This window comes from Scyliorhinus canicula, chromosome 9 (genome assembly GCF_902713615.1).
Source record: "Scyliorhinus canicula chromosome 9, sScyCan1.1, whole genome shotgun sequence".
Lineage (NCBI taxonomy): Eukaryota > Metazoa > Chordata > Chondrichthyes > Carcharhiniformes > Scyliorhinidae > Scyliorhinus > Scyliorhinus canicula.
The window spans coordinates 76813942-76831132 of record NC_052154.1 but is presented as its reverse complement, the minus strand read 5'-3'; the positions used below and the strand labels follow the sequence as shown (position 1 = coordinate 76831132).

The 17191-nt window shown below is 49.6% G+C and overlaps 1 protein-coding gene across 8 annotated transcripts in view; it reads right to left on the bottom strand.

The window, feature by feature from the left end:
• si:dkeyp-50b9.1 overlaps nt 1-17191 on the bottom strand; it is a 100861-nt gene that overhangs the window by 69630 nt on the left and 14040 nt on the right. The window contains exons 4-7 of one of the 8 annotated variants that reach the window (XM_038806954.1): nt 16168-16273; nt 14555-14623; nt 6580-6710; nt 5599-5749 (exon numbers count right to left, since the gene is read on the bottom strand). In XM_038806954.1, coding sequence (XP_038662882.1) covers nt 5599-5749; nt 6580-6710; nt 14555-14623; nt 16168-16273 — 457 coding nt within the window. The remainder of the gene's footprint in view (nt 1-5598; nt 5750-6579; nt 6711-14554; nt 14624-16167; nt 16274-17191) is intronic. The other 7 variants (XM_038806955.1, XM_038806957.1, XM_038806958.1 and 4 more) reach the window with 7 other exon arrangements.

Genomic DNA, 17191 nt, shown 5'->3' with positions numbered 1-17191 from the left:
GCGTGCACCGGTTGATGATCTGGCTGTGGTCAGACCATCCTGTGTTTCTCCCCAGTTTTAACCACCACCACTTGGGCTCTCCAGGGACTGTTGCTGGCCTCGATAATACCCTCCCGAAGCAGCCGCTGGACTTCGGACCTGATGAAGGCCTTGTCCTGGGTGCTGTACCATCTGCTCCTGGTGGAGACAGATTTGCAATCTGCAGTCAGATTGGCAAAGAGGGAGGGAGGGTCAACCTTGAGGGTCGTGAGGCCGCAAATGGTGAGTGGGGGTAGGGGTCCGCCGAATTTGAGGGTGAGGCTCTGGAGGTTACATTGGAAGTCCAGGCCCAGTAAAAGTGTCGCACAGAGGTTGGGGAGAACGTACAGGCGGAAACGGCTGAATTCCACGCCTTGTACGGTGAGTTTGACCAGACAGAAGCCCCGGATCGGGACAGAGTGGGATCTGGAGGCCAGAGAGATCCGCTGGTTAGCGGGATGGACCGCGAGGGAGCAGCGCCTTACCGTGTCCGGATGAATGAAGCTGTCGGTGCTCCCGGAGTCAAGTAGGCAGTAGGTCGCGTGGCCATTGATGAGTACCGTCGTTGAAGCGGTAGCCAGGTTGCGAGGACGAGATTGGTCGAGCGCCATGGAGGCGAGTAGCGGGCGATCGCCCGAAGAGTCTGAAGATTCCGATGAATAGTGGCAGCGACCCGGGCCCCGTGGTCCAGTCCTGAGGGGAGGATAAAATGGCGGCATCCGAAGTACCTGCGGGGAAGAAGATGGCGGCGCCCATGCAGTGCACGTTGTGGGGGCGGGGCCAGATGGCGGCGACCACGGAGCGCACGTTGCGGGGGAGGGGCAAGACGGCGGCGCCCACTGACCGTACGTGGAGTCGGGGGAGGAAGATGGCGGCGCCCATGGTGCGCACATTGCGGGGGCGGCGAAAGATGGCGGCGTCCACTGATCGCACGTGGCCCCGGGAGCTGCGGACGGCGGGGCCCATTGTGAGATCGGCTGCAGAGAGGGGGTGAGGTCGGGCGCAATAGAGGCAACTGCGCGGGCCTGACACACCGCTGCAAAGTGGCCTTTCTTGCCACAAGATTTGCAGGTCGCGGCGCGGGCCGGGCAGCGCTGGCAGGGGTGCTTCTGCACCCCCAGAGTGCATGGTATGGCGAGCAGCGCAGGCATATTGCACGGAAGCGGCCCCAGTCGGGGGGAGGTCGGTTGCGGGGTCCACGAGGGGTAGAATGGGTGGGCCGTGCGGTAGAATGAGTGGGCGGGATAGGATTGCACGTTACGGGAAGCGGCCGTCATAGAGAGCGCTAAAGTCTTTGTCACCGTTAGATGGAGCGCGGCCCCTTCCAGCAGTCGTTGCCGGATGGGGTCCGATGCAATACCCGTCACAAAGGCATCTCGCATGAGGAGATTCGAATGTTCCGTAGCCGAGACGGCCTGGCACTCACAGTCCCGTACTAGAGGGATAAGGGCCCGCCAGAAGTCCTCAATCGACTCACCCGGTTGCTGGAGGCGAGTGGAGAGTACATGCCTCGCAAACAGAGTGTTCGTCGACTGGACATAATTTTCTTTGAGCAGTTCCATAGCACGGGCGTAGGTCAGCGCGTCCTGTATCAGCGGGAACACGCTGGAGCTCAACCTTGAGTAAAGTAGTTGCACTTTCTGAGCTTCCGATGGTGAAGGGTCCGCTGAGGTGATGTAGGTCTCGAAGACAGCCAGCCAGTGGTTAAAGTCTTTCCTGGCGTTCGGCAATTGCGGATCCAGCTGCAGGCGGTCGGGTTTAATTCTGATGTCCATGATGTGGGAAATCTCACGGTAATAAATTGATGCGCTAATAATTGCACACAGAAACACAAAACGGTATAAAAGAGGCTTTATTACCGTGAGATGTTATTCCCTCAACTGCAGCTGTAGGGCCTCACGGTAGCATGGTGGTTAGCATCAATGCTTCACAGCTCCAGGGTCCCAGGTTCGATTCCCGGCTGGGTCACTGTCTGTGTGGAGTCTGCACGTCCTCCCCGTGTGTGCGTGGGTTTCCTCCGGGTGCTCCGGTTTCCTCCCACAGTCCAAAGATGTGCGGGTTAGGTGGATTGGCCATGCTAAATTGCCCCGTAGTGTAAGGTTAATGGGGGGATTGTTGGGTTACGGGTATACGGGTTACGTGGGTTTAAGTAGGGTGAACATTGTTCGGCACAACATCGAGGGCCGAAGGGCCTGTTCTGTGCTGTACTGTTCTATGTCCTATGTTCTAATGGCAGCTCAGGAGAGCTTATGAATATTTATACTGCTCCCTGTGGGCGGAGCTAGCCGGCAGGGGCTTACCAGAAAACCTGTAATAGCAGGTACTATTGTACATCTCCTAATAGAGGCACACACATATATATACAGTGGTGGATCACCACACCTGTCTTCCTGTTATTCCTTCCAAAATGAATCACCTCACACTTTTCTGCATTAAACTCCATTTTCCACCTCTCAGCCCAGCTCTGCAACTTATCTATGTACCTGTGTAACTTGTAACATCCTTTCGCACTGTCCACAACTCCACCGACTTTAGTGTCATCTGCAAATTTACTCACCCATCCTTCTACGCCCTCCTCCAGGTCATTTATAAAAATGACAAACAGCAGTGGCCCCAAAACAGATCCTTGTGGCACACCACTAGTAACTGGACACCAGTCAGAGCATTTCCCATCAACCACCACTCTGTCTTCTATCAACTAGCCAATTTCTGATAAAAACAGCTAAATCACCCTGAATCCCATGCCTCCGTATTTTCTGCAATAGCCTACGTGGGGAACCTTATCAAAAGCTTTACTGAAATCCATATACAGCACATCAACTGCTTTACCCTCATCCACCTGTTTGGTCACCTTCTCAAAGAACTCAATAAGGTTTGTGAGGCACAACCTACCCTTCACAAAACCGTGTTGACTATCTCTAATCAAATTATTCCTTTCCAGATGATTATACATCCTATCTCTTATAAACCTTTTCAAGACTTTGCCAACAACAGAAGTAAGGCTCACTGGTCTATAGTTACCGGGGTTGTCTCTACTCCCCTTCTTGAACAAGGGGACAACATTTTCTATCCTCCAGTCTTTTGGCACTATTCCTGTAGACAAAGATGACTTAAAGATAAAAGCCAAAGGCTCAGCAATCTCCTCCCTAGCTTCCCAGAGAATCCTAGGATAAATCCCATCCGGCCCAGGGGACTTATCTATTTTCACACTTTCCAAAATTGCTAACACCTCCTCCTTATGAACCTCAAGCCCTTCTAGTCTAGTATACACTTACCAGCGCCACTAGCCCCGTAGGGGACCGTATACACTTACCAGCGCCACTAGCCCCCCCCCCCCTAGCGCCCATGTCACAATCACATATCTACCCCCCTGATCTGCAACCACCTTCTCCATCTGGAAGCGTACCCTTTGGCTGCCCATTACCGCTACCCCTCGAGCCCTTCTGTCAAATCCAGAGTGAAACACCTGGCTAACCCAGCCCATTTTATGTCTCACCTGGTCCTTCACCCTCAAGTGAGTCTCCTGCAGCATTGCTACATCGGCCTTCAAACTTTTAAGGGTTGCAAGCACCCTTGACTGGAACTCCCAACCACTTCACCTTCCACGTGACTATCCTAACGGGGGGAATTTCATCCCCCCTCCTTCTTATCCACCATCATCACACCACCGGGCCCTGCCCCATGAACCTGACCTGCCCCTATTCCTTATTAACATCGAATCCCCTCCCTCCCAGAATCCCTCCCTGCACTTACCCTCGAAAAAAACTCACCCAGTATCGATCCCCCTCCCCCCTTGCCCACTTCATAGGCCCATCGAAATCTGTAAACTAGGCTCCAATGTCCTCAGCCCTCCTCTCACATCACCTCCGTTCATTAGTCGACTTTAGTTAGCTAGTGCGGGGACCCCCCACCAAGGCATAAAGTACCCTCTCCCCAGTCCCAGAAGAAAAAGAAAAAGAATCCAACCCATATAATTCAATAAAATAACAAATAATCGTCGCAACAAAGAATGCCAATCAAACCAAACAAATACTAAAACTCTACAATGTGAAGTCAAGTAAGTTACAATACAGGTCAATGAAAAGAAAGATATAACATTTATACATTTTCCAGCTCCCCAATCACAGTTCACGATCTCTCTTCCAGTTCCACTCCTCACTTCTGTCCCAAGCCTTCTGCCTTCATGCACGCCTCAGCCACCTCCACCTTTTCAAAATAAAAATATTTGGTGTTGTACGTCACCCACAGCTTTGCCAGGTATACCATACCAAATCGCACCCCCTTGTTGCACAGTGCCCCCTTTACTCGGCCGTTAGTCTTTTTGCCAACTCTACCGTCAAGTCCTGGTAAATCCGAACTCTAGCACCAGCCCACTGCACCACCCACTTCTGCTTTGTCCAGCTTAACACCTTCTCCTTCACATGGTAGTTCTGGAAGCAGATAATTACTGCTCTTGGCAGTTCATTTACTTTGGGTTTCGGCCTTAACGACCGATGAGCTCGGTCCAGTTTATACCAGGAGAGGTCCTCCCCCTCCCCCATCAACTCCGCCAGCATCTTAGCGAAGTACTCTGTTGGCCTCGAGCCCTTTGTCCCTTTGGGCAAGCCCACAATTCTCAGATTGTGCTGCCTCAAACTGTTCTCCAAATCTTCGAGCTTTGCTTGGAGCCCTCTGTTGACCTCCATCACCTTCTGCAGCTTGTCCCCCATCGAGGTGAGCTGGTCGCTGTGCTGCTTCACAGCTTCTTCCACTTTCTTCATCTTTTCACCTTGTTCTCTTACCTCGGCCGATGTCTTTGCCACAGCTACCCTTACCAGGGCGATTGCCTCCTCCAACAATGATTTCAGTGCGACCGCCATCTCCTTCCTCATCACCTCCATGTGCCTCACAAACTGCTTCCCCAGCTCCACAGCCATCACCTCAGTCGCCTTTTCCACTGTAAGTAGTGCAGTCCCACCATGCGGTCCAGCCTCCGCCATCTTGTCAGCGCTTTTACTGGCCCTCTCATTGGATGGCGAATCCCTGTTTCCTCCCTTCTTCACAGCTGCTTTTTGCATCCTTTAACGACATGTCATTTTTCTTTCTTCAATCCTAAAAAAAACAATTCTTCCCGTGGGACCGTACTTCAAACTTCTCAAAAATCAATTTTAATTGGAAGCCACCCGATGTGCGACTCCCCCTCTACATGCCATGTTCTGGATTCGGGCCTGCTGCCTCGACTGCCTCGCCTTGTGTTAGGTCCCGCCCCCGGTGCTGCAACTGATGCGCACTTTGGGCTCGATGCCTCCGCTCCGGCTGCCGGACACTCCCGCGGGGCTCCAAACTGGCCCGACCCGGCGTCCATCCCTCAGGCCCCAAAGGCCGAAAAAAGTCGGGATAGGAAACAACGGCGAAACCCCCAAAAATGCTAAAAAATAGCGCATACTGGTGGGAGCCTCTACTTGATGCGGCCGCTCCGCTCGCGAGCCTAACCGGAAATCTGGAGAATGCTAGTTGAACCACTGAATAGAAATGTTCTTTTATCTGTAACATACTGCCCTCAGCCCTCAAATGTGCGATTTCAAATGCTCCTATACCAACCTTCCTTGGAGAAACCTTTCTCTATTATGTTCTGGAGTCGTTCTGCACAGTTCAGACCCCCACAGTAATACATGATAGTTCTATACATCGGCTCTTGCATACTGTTCATGCAACCTTCAACCATTTCACGAGTATCGTCGGACAGGTTTGCCTACAATGAAGAACAAGGAATAAATGATGTCCACATAAATTATTCTTCAAGATAAAAAGAACATTTTGTTTCCTCTAATAGGTCAGAGTCTAGTAACACATACAATGTGGTATGAGACACACCAAACTAGATCATCCCACATTCAATCCATGCTAGTCCTGCGTTAGTTGAGCTCAGCCACAGTAGCATTGGGACAATGGCCTCAGGAGTATGTTCCTTGACTGGTACTGATTGGTATTCAATAATTCTCTGCTGGACGATTTTATATGCATTTGTGGGTAACAGGTAAGAACAAGTATGTCCTTAGGTTAGGAAGGAGAAAATTACCAGATATCTGCTCCTGATCATTATCCAGTGACTTTTATGGAAAGTATATACATGTATATATAACCTCTGGACACTCTGTCTCTGCTCACACATGGACCATTCAGATATGTCCCACTGAATCCCTGGCTCGCTTCCTGAGGTAGATGTGGCAAAATTCCAAAGGAGAGCAAGAGCGTTATCCCTGGTGCCCTGGCCAATATTTATTTCTCAATTAACATCACAAAAACAGATTAAATGGTCATTGTCACATTGTTGTTTGTGAGAGTTTGCTGTGGTAAATTGGCTGCTTCCTTTCCGAGATTACAGGAGTAACTACAGTTCAAATGATTAATTGTCTGTAAGGTGCTTTGGTATACCCTGTGATCATGAAAGTTGCATTATCAATGTAAGTCTTTTTGTTTCTTTGGTTGAGGTACTGTAAGATAGTCTCCTTTCATGGAATAATATGCCAGCAGTTTCAGAAGAGAATGGAAGAAATTGAGGGAGGAGCCCCTACACTGTACCTTAAGGACAGATGTTACCACAAACTGGATGTTTTTCAATCTTGATTCTTGCTCCATCGATTTCATAAACTGTTGCTCAATTTGCTTGAACCCTTCAGCAGCTGAGTCCCACTGCACTGGGCTTGCACCTGCTGCAGAGACATGCAGTAAGTAACTAACCTAGATGTCTAGAGTCTTGTATTAAGTGATTTAGTTCACTAACTCTAAACTTTCAATTCCAGAGAGACTGTGAAAGTCCAAGCTATCCACAAACAACATGATGTAGACTGTGGGTTCTGTGCTGCAATTTGGGACTAGTTATTCAGATACTGCATCCTTAGGACCAGATATCCATGGAGTAGGGAAGACTCCATAGACTTTTATAGACTAGAAGTGGGACTTGGATGCAGAAGGCCTGCCTACATCGCCGACAGATACAATTTTTTCTGGCAGGGGTTAAGAGGCAGGGTGTGATCAACACAGGTGAGAAACCTGAACTTTGGCAGTTCCACAGGCCTTCATCTACAGCGTGGGTGTCACAAATTGATGGAGTAGACATAAACTCCATTGAAGGGTTGATAAGGTCTGTTTAAGTGTCATAATCTGAAGCTTTTTAAAAATTCCTTGCTCTTTAAACTTGAAAGAAAGAGCAGACTTAAGTTGTCAGAGTTTTATAAAAATCTGCTGGACTGTTTTAACGGGCTATCTGGTGGAGGTTAGAAAAAATCATTAGCATCTATTGGTATAGTTGCAGTAGAGTTCTTTGTTTATATTTTCCAAGGGTTATTATTATTTTTGTCATTATGAATGCTTGGCTGAGTTTCAAAAGCTACAATGTTCTCAGTGGATGTTGTGAGTTCACAGTTTGACAGTTTAAAATTAACGGATTAGGTGTCATTGTGGGGTCTGAATAGACGTTTGTTTTCATAAGAGATTGAACACTTGAGATTTTAAAACTTCTGGTTTCATGAATGGGAATTTTTTTACTTAACAACCGTGTATGAGTGAAAACTGTATTATATTGTTAGAAATGTATTATTTTCATCTCCACATGTCTCCAGAGGTCTTCCCACAGTAAATATTGGGTGAGTGGCTATGGAGGAGGTATGGTGTGTGGTTGGGGCCATGAGTTGACATGGAGGGGTCATGGGGTATAATGGGATGGATGGGGGCAAATTGGGTCCAACAGGGCCCTTTAAATTGAGGTGGGTCTGCCAAGTTGGGGTATTTCCTGACTTGAACAACCCACTTTGGTTGAAAATATGGCCCTTTTGCTCAGCTATCACACTATGTTTTAGTTAACTCTCAGCAAGGGAGCTGCATATCCAGACATTTGCTGTCACCATGTCTTGATAAGATTCTGCTGCATAGGCACTGAACTTTCATGCAAAGAATGCTTCAGTTGGAGGTAGTGGCGTTAGATAACAAACTTTCAAAGCATCTTTAATTGGATATCTATAGAAACTGAAGTAAGTAAATCCTATGGAACCCACATTACTATAAAGTAGCAATGCTGTGAAAGACAAATTCAGGGGTGGACATCTTGGACAGGATTCTCCGCTCCCCCAGCCGTGTGTTTCTCGGCGACGCACTGTTCTCTAATCCCGGCAGTTGTCAATGGGATTTGCCATTAAAGCCACCCCAAGCCACCGAGAAACCCGTCAACGGGGGTGCGCTGTCGGTGGGAACAGAGAATCCCAACAGCTGGAGAATTACAGCCCTTATTACAAATTCTCCTCTCTTTTTGTAAACATGTGTACAAAAGATGTAAATTTTATGATTTAAAAAAACAATTTACCTTTCAAATAACCATTTGGCCCTCTTCTTGATGACAATGAAAGAGATATAAAAGGGTGAAATTTCCTTTATGACACAAGGTTTGAAAGCTCAGACTAAAGGTGCCAGATGTATTCACATGCCATTTTGCCATTGATACGCCTTTGTCTGAAGTCCATCTCCTGATTACAGCCATCAGTGGAATTGGTTACAGTGCATATAAAGCCTGCTTAATCAATGTATTTTCCTTTTTAAAAAAAAGATAATTGAAGGTATATCCAGAAAATACAAAAAATACAAAAAACATTGGGTACACGGAGGGAGAATTCAGAATGTCCAAATTACCTAACAAGCACGCCTTTCTGGACTTGTGGGAGGAAACTGGAGCGCTTGGAGGAAACTCTTACAGAAACGGGGGGACCGTGCTAACCACTGTGCCACCGGGCTGCCTCTATACTTTGACAAAGAGTCATCCAGACTCAAAACGTTGGCTCTGTTCATAACACAAAACAATATTGAACACTCTATAACATATTAACAATGCATAACAACACAATAAAACACCGCAGAAACAGCCCATATATACAAGTCCAGCAACCACACCCCCAAAGAATGTTTTAAAAACAAAATAGAGCACCCCCTACCCCTTAACAACCAATAGTTACTTTACCCCGTCACCCTCCCCCATTTCCCCCCCCCCCCCCCCCCCCATGGCCCCGCCGATGTTCTAATGCTTCTTGAAAAAGTCGATGAACAGCTTCCACCTCACAAAGAACCCCTCATCTCACTTAGCTCACTGGGCTAAATCGCTGGTTTTTAAAGCAGACCAAGCAGATCAGCAGCACGGTTCAATTCCCGTACCAGTCTCCCCGGACAGGAATGTGGCGACTAGGGGCTTTTCACAGTAACTTCATTGAAGCCTACTCGTGACAATAAGCGATTTTCATTTCATTTCATTTTCATCCATGCCTCTGATGGTGAACTTAATTGTCTTCAAATGAGTAAACAGGTGGGTTCTTTCCCAATGTTGCCGCCCTTGGGTCTACAGGACAGGCACTTCTCGGAAGAAAATGGGCGCGATTCTCCGCAAATGCGGAGAGTCGTAAAGGCTGCCGTGAAACTGGCCGTGTTTCACGGCAGCCTCCGCGCCCCCTCCCGGGAACCGATTCTCCCCCCCGGGCGGGGCTAGCAGCGCGGCCCCGCGAAGCACGGCATCGCGGGCTTAGCGACCGTCGCTAAGCCCGTGCGCCAAGCATCACGGCGGCTGACGCGCACGATGACATCAGCCGCACATGCGCGGATGGGACGGCTCCAACCCGTGCATGCGCGGATGACGTCATCACGCATATGCGTCAAACCCGCGCATGCGCGGGCCGTCATGCCCCTCAGCCGCCCCGTGGACTGATCCTGCGGGGCGGCGGAGGAACAAAGAGTGCGTGGGTATCGGACCCGCTGCCCGCGATCGGTGCCCGCCGATCACAGGCCCATGCCACCCTTGGCACGGCCGTGGTGCGGCCGTGCCAATCGGTGCCATGGTTGTCCGGAACGGCACTTTGCGGCCGTTTTCACGAACGGTGAGAGCAGGTGTGTTTGCGTTCGTGAAAACGGCCGTAAAGGCCTGGGAACTCGGCCCATCGGCCAGGGGAGAATCGCTGTTCGCCGTAAAAAACGGCGAGCAGCGATTCGTGTCGTGGGGCGGCCGTGGGGGGGGGGGGGGGGGGAAGATTAGCGGGAGGTCGGGAAAAATGTCGGGAAGGCCCTCCCGCTATTCTCTGACCCGTCGTGGGCAGCGGAGAATCGCGCCCGATATTGGGGAGGGCAAGATCTCCAATGTGTACGCTGAGTTGGCCAGGAAGGAGGAAGTTTCGATGGTGGCAATGCGGCAAAAATGGGAGGAGGAATTGGGAGGCATGGTGTGAGGTTGGATTTGGGAGGGGTTAATGCATCCTCATCGTATGCTTGACGTTGTCTTATTCAGCTTAACCTTGTGCATGGAGCACGTACGACTCTGGCAAGGCTGAGCCGATTCTTCCCAGAAGTGGCTGATCAGTGTGCACAATGTGCCAGGGAACCTGCGAATCATGTCCACATGTTCTGGCCTTGTCCAAAATTGGTGGGGTTCTGGGAGGGTGTTACGGATGTATTGTCACAAATGTTGGTTATGGTGGTCACGCCGTCTCCATGAGTAGCTATTTTTGGAGTGTCTTAGGCTCCGAGTGTTTTGATGGGGAAGGAGGCCGATGTTGTGGTTTTCGCCTCCCCATAATAGAACATAGAACATAGAACAGTACAGCACAGAACAGGCCCTTCGGCCCTCGATGTTGTGCCGAGCAATGATCACCCTACTTAAACCCACGTAACCCGTATACCCGTAACCCAACAATCCCCCCATTAACCTTACACTATGGGCAATTTAGCATGGCCAATCCACCTAACCCGCACATCTTTGGACTGTGGGAGGAAACCGGAGCACCCGGAGGAAACCCACGCACATACAGGGAGGACGTGCAGACTCCACACAGACAGTGACCCAGCCGGGAATCGAACCTGGGACCCTGGAGCTGTGAAGCATTGATGCTAACCACCATGCTACCGTGAGGCCCCTTTTGTGTCACAAGAAGGTTTACATTAACACTGCAATGAAGTTACTATGAAAAGCCCCTAGTTGCCACATTCTGGCACCTGTTCGGGTACAGGGAGGGAAAATTCAGTATGTCTAAATTATCTAACAAGCATGCCTTTCGGGACTTGTGGGAGGAAACTGGAACGCTTGGAGGAAACCCTTCCAGACACGGGGAGCACGTGCTAACCACTGTGCCACCGTGCTGCTTCTATACTTTGACAAAGAGTCATCCAGACTCAAAACGTTGGCTCCGTTCTCTCTCCACAGATGCTGTTAGACTTTCTGAGATTATACAGTATTTTCTGTTTTTGCTTTAAAATCTGGGCCACTGTTTCCGACCTCTGCACTTCTGTTCCCCTGCAGTTGCTGCCTTTATGTGCTTGCTGTTCAGTGATTTGCTGATTATTTCTCTTTAATGTTCTATTTTCATATCAGGAACTTTGAGAAAAAGCAATAGCAGGCCTGACAATGAATATATTGAGTGATTCACATATGTCCACCTGGACAAAGAATAGAGATGCAGGAAAGTTAGGTTTAATTTGTAGGTGTTCATCAGTGGACACCATCAAGGGCTATGCATTACTGAGAATAATTAGGAAAACGGTTATGACAGATTCTAACTTTTATACTGGAACGGAGGAATGGGTACAATGGTAGTATTGTAGGAGACAGGCTGAATGGAGTCAGGAGAACAGGTGAAGGTCAGGGAAGAAAAAGAAAAGCACAGATAGAAGAGACAAAGAAAAGAAGATGGGGGGGAGGAGATATCTGCTTATTCTGTATCCACCTTCCTTGTAAATGTGCCCTAACTTTACCTTCTACATATCTGTGGTAGTCACCACTATTGTATATATCACATACGAGACATAATACGGTAAGGCTCCTGTACTACAGGTACGGGGTAGATCCCTGCCTGCTGGCTCCACCCAGTAGGCGGAGTATAACTGTGTGTGCTCACCGAGCTGCAGCCATTTCAGCAGCAGCTACAGGAGGCAACACATCTCTGCTTACTAAAGCCTCGATTACACTCTACTCTCGTCTCGTCGGAATTGATAGTGCATTCCAACAGAAGATAGACCGAATGGTTGACTGGTACGGACTGCGGCTACCTTCCCGTACCTGGATAACGTCACCATCTGTGGCCACGACCAGCAGGACCATGACGCTAACCTTTCCAAATTCCTCCACACCGCCAAACTCCTCAACCTAACGTGCAACAAGGAGAAGTGTGTGTTCAGCAACAACCGCTTAGCCATCCTCGGCTATGTGGTGCAATATGGAGTTATAGGGCTCGACCCCGATCGCATGCACCCCCTTATGGAACTCCCCCTCCCCCACTGCCCCAAGGCCCTGAAACGATGCCTGGGGCTCTTCTCATACTACGCCCAGTGGGTCCCTAACTATGCGGACAAGGCCCGCCCACTCATTCACTCCGCTGTTTTCCCCCTGACGGCCTAGGCTCACCAGGCCTTCAACCGTATCAAGGCCGACATCGGCAAGGCCGCGATGCACGCGGTCGGCGAGACGCTCCCCTTCCAAGTCGAGAGCGATGGATCAGACATCGCTCTGGCTGCCGCCCTCAACCAGGCAGTCAGGCCCACGGCATTCTTTTCACGAACCCTCCATGCCTCCAAAATGTAGCACTCCTCCGTCGAGAAAGAGGCCCAAGCCATCGTAGAAGCTGTGCGGCATTGGAGGCATTACCTGGCCGGCAGGAGATTCACTCTCCTCACTGACTAATGGTCGGTTGCCTTCATGTTCAATAACACACAGCGGGGCAAGATCAAAAACGATGAAATCTTAAGGTGGAGGATCGAGCTCACCTACAATTACGAGATTTTGTATCGCCCCGGTAAGCTCAACGAGCCCCCCGATGCCCTATCCCGGGGTACATGTGCCAGCGCACAAGTGGACCGACTCCGGACCCTACACGATGCTCTCTGTCACCCAGGGGTCACCCGGTTCTTTCACTTCATAAAGGCCCGCAATCTGCCCGACTCCATTGAGGAGGTCAGGGCTATCACCAGAGACTGCCAGGTCTGCGCGGAGTGCAAACTGCACTTCTGCCGGCCAGACCACGCGCATCTAGTGAAGGCCTCCTGCCCCTTTGAAAGCCTCAGCGTGGATTTCAAAGGTCCCCTCCCCTCCACCGACCGAAACACGTACTTCCTTAACGTGGTCGACGAATACTCCAGATTCTCCTTCGACGTGCCATGCCCCGATATGACGTCTGCCACCATCATCAAAGCACTCAACACCATCTTCGCCCTGTTCGGTTTCCTCGCCGACATCCACAGTGACCGGGGATCCTCATTTATGAGCGATGAGCTGCATCAGTACCTGCTCAGCAAGGGCATCGCCCCGAGCAGGACGACCAGCTACAACCCCCAGGGGAACGGGCAGGTGGAGCGGGAGAATGGAATGGTCTGGAAGGCCATTCAGATGGCCCTAGAGTCCAAAAATCTCTCGGTCTCCCGCTGGCAGGAGGTCCTCCCTGATGCCCTTCACTCCATCCGAGCGCTACTTTGCACTGTGACTAATGCAACCCACGCATGAATGTCTCCTTGCCTTCCCCAGGAAGTCCAGCTCCGGGGTTTTGCTCCCAATGTGGCTGGCAGCTCCAGGACCCGTTCTCCTCCGCAACCACGTGCGGCTCCACAAGGCGGACCTGTTGGTCGAGAGGGTACAGCTACTCCGTGCAAACCACTACGGCTGCCAAGTCACAGTCTCCCTCAGGGACCTGGCACCAGCTGGGTCCCCAACGCCCCCCCCCCCTCCTCGCCCTGCGCCACCCTTCCTCCCCCCAGCGCACCTCACCACAGCCCCCACTACAGGATGATCTGTCCTCCCCTTGGTCCCACCCGGGGATGAAGATGAGGTCTACACGCTCCCGGAGTCACCGGTGACCGAGCAGACAGCTGCATCGCCACCAGGACTGTGGTGCTCACAACAGAGGATCACGGCACCCGATCGGCTGAATTTGTGAACGTTCCCCAAAATGTTTACCTTAAAATGCATGTACATTGTTTTCCACCACCCCCGCTGGACTCTTTTTTAACAGGGGGTGAATGTGGTAGTCACCACTGTTGTATATATCACATACGAGATGTAATACGGTAAGGCTCCTGTACTACAGGTACGGGTGTAGATCCCTGCCCGCTGGCTCCGCCCAGTATGCGGAGTATAAATGTGTGTGCTCACCGAGCTGCAGCCATTTTGGCAGCAGCTGCAGGAGGCTACACATCTCTGCTTAATAAAGCCTCGATTACACTCTACTCTCGTCTCGTCGTAATTGATAGTGCATCAATATCTACCTCGTGGATCCCTCTATGTATTGACTCTACTTTCTTTACATTTACTTCCCCCAGTGTGTATGTCTTATTTATCTACCTCATGCATACCTATGCTAAACTTTGTTTCCTGTGTATGTGTCACACACATAAACCTCATGAGCCCATGTCTCTATCCTACCTCATCTGTACCTGTCTCCTATGTACTCATGTGTCAAATCTGCTTCCTATGTGCATGCAATCTATGTACTGATCTTCTGACCTCACATCCTGGTGCACCTTCCTCTCAAACCCACCTCCTACCAACCTGTGTTTATGCAATTCATGTCCACAAGTTCAAAGTTTTTCTTCAGTTTATAATCCAAGAACATTTTTTCTAGAAGAGCAAAAAACAATTGCTTCAATCTTCAGCAATCTGAAGAGTTAACAGTCATTAGTATGAAATTATTGAAAGCGCGCCTGTGTCTATTATTATCACCATTACTTTTGTTCATTTTCTGTCACCCATTTACATATGTTCAGTTTGGAGGCTGATGTACAAGGTAAAAGGATGCATTTTCTGGTCCTTGCCTGCCATTGGAATTCATTGATCTCGGGCAGGAATTTCCAGTCTTGGGGTGGACTCGACTGGTCTACAGGGTGAAATTATACAGCCCCATTGAGGCAGGGACAGAGCCTGGGCCTTAAAATGCAGCAAGCCATTCAAAAGTCCATTGACTTCAGTGGGACCATAAAGTCCCACAGATGTAAAATTCCAGTCATAGATTTTGTGTCCACTTTAAATAAGGAAATCATTATCCTGGTTGCAATGTACATTGTGGATGCATCTGAATCCAAATAAATCTTGGTTCTGCTGTGCAGTTAGGCCATCCCAAACCAAGTGAAGGAAGTCAACACATATTGCCAATTTAATAGTGTTTGAATTCAAACCACCTCCAGGTTTGAGTCTTGCATTTTACATTCATATACAATAAACAAATATTATTGTAAAACGCATTAAAGAATGATATCCACGAAGACCACCGAGAAACCATTATCAATCTCCCTGTGGTACTCATGGAGAATGACCTTCCCAGGTAGGTGGCAGAGGCCATCTAGCTGGGGCTCCTTAGAACTAAACATAAAAGCCGGCCCAAGCACGGCCCGGAGTTTTTGGTTGTTCCAATGGAGACTACGATTGTGGAGAGATACTCCCACAATCGAAAGGTGTGCAGTTTAGGTGGATTGGCCATGTTAAATTACCCCTTAGAGTGGGATTGAAGGAATAGAGCGAGGGATTGGATAGTTTTTCGAAGGGTCAGTGTAGACTCGATGGACCAAATGGCCTCCTTCGACACTGTAGGGATTCTATGATTCTAAGGTGAAGCGCAGCCTTGGGCAAAGCGGCGCAGAAGGCCCCACTGTTGGAGGCAGAGGGGGAACTTTCGGACTTTGAGGGGAAGGAGTGTCATAACGCCCACGAGGACCAGGGGAAAACCATAGGACTTGGAGTACAAGCTTCCAAGATAGTGAGTGGAGGACACCCAGCTGGGGCTCGTTAGAATTAAACTTAGCCGGCCTAAGCAGGGCCCAGAGTTTTTGGACAGAATATTGTACATAGGTTAAAATATATCCATGTTTCACTATTGCTGGCTTCCTCAGTCATTAAAGAATTATTATAATTATAAGGCAAAAGGACTTTTTAAAAATAAATTTAGAGTACCCAATTAATATTTTTTCAATCCACCTACCCTGGATATCTTTGAGTTGTGGGGGCGAAACCCACACAAGCACGGGGAGAATGTGCAAACTCCACACGGACAGTGATCCAGAGCCGGGATCAAACCTGGGACCTCGATGCCATGCTAACCACGGCGCCACTGTGCTGCCCAGACAAAAGGATTTTCAATCACTAATTCCTTTTCCAAAGTAACAACTCACTTCCAATAGGAAGAAAAAAGCAAAACGCACCCATCTCCGAATTCGCCTTGCATGCTTTCTCCAAATCTCTGGTCAATGCCCTAATCTGTTCCTTTTGTGAGGTCACCTGTAGAAAAGAATAAACATATATAAATAGGTTCAATGGGCAAATAATTGGCAAATGAAGTTCAACACAGGGAATTGCGAGGTAGTGCATTTTGAAAGGAAGAATAGGGGAGTCACATTATTTGGAAGGTGCAAGTCAGACAAAAGATAAAGGGCAGGATTCTCCGTTTGCCAATGCCAAAATCTGCCAATTGGGCAGAGAATAGGTTCTGACGCAAAAATTGCTGCGGATGCCAATTTGACGGCAAATCACGATTCTCTGTCACCTCAACAACGGTGTACAGTGCGTACCGGAACGCACGTACAGTGGACACCATTTGTATATCATTAGCGGGCCCGAGCCGGTATTATCCGGGGTCTCTGTGATTCTCCTCCTCTGTTGGGCTGAGTTCCCGATGGTGCAGTTCACTTGAGCTTTTAAAAATCGTGAAATCCGCAATGTAGCTGCTGAGGGAAAGGGTGTGCGGAGAGTATCCAACATCGCCATAGCTTTCTGATAGATGTACCGCTGGCCGGGGGTTTCTGCCAGGACCGAGGGGAGTAACTGGGGTTGCCAGGTTGTGTGCTGTGGGTTCGAAACACCATTGTCGCAGCTGGCAAGGCAGCCATGCAGCTGCACAGGCCGCTGACAGGCCACTCAGAACTTAGGGCCACGGGTCGTATGGGAGTCCCCCCCAGGACACCCACCTGGGTGTCCTCTGGCTCCAGCCGACACATCAGCTGTAAGGGCGTGCTCCAGTACAACCAGTGCCATCTTGTTGGCTGGGATAAGTGTGTATGAGGATTGTAATGTGTATATGCGGCTGCTACTTGTCAGCCTCCCAAGCGTCAATCATGGGCCCGGTGCAACATGCACACTTTTTATTACAATCTATTGTCTGTGCGGAGTCTGCACGTCCTCCCCGTGTGTGCGTGGGTT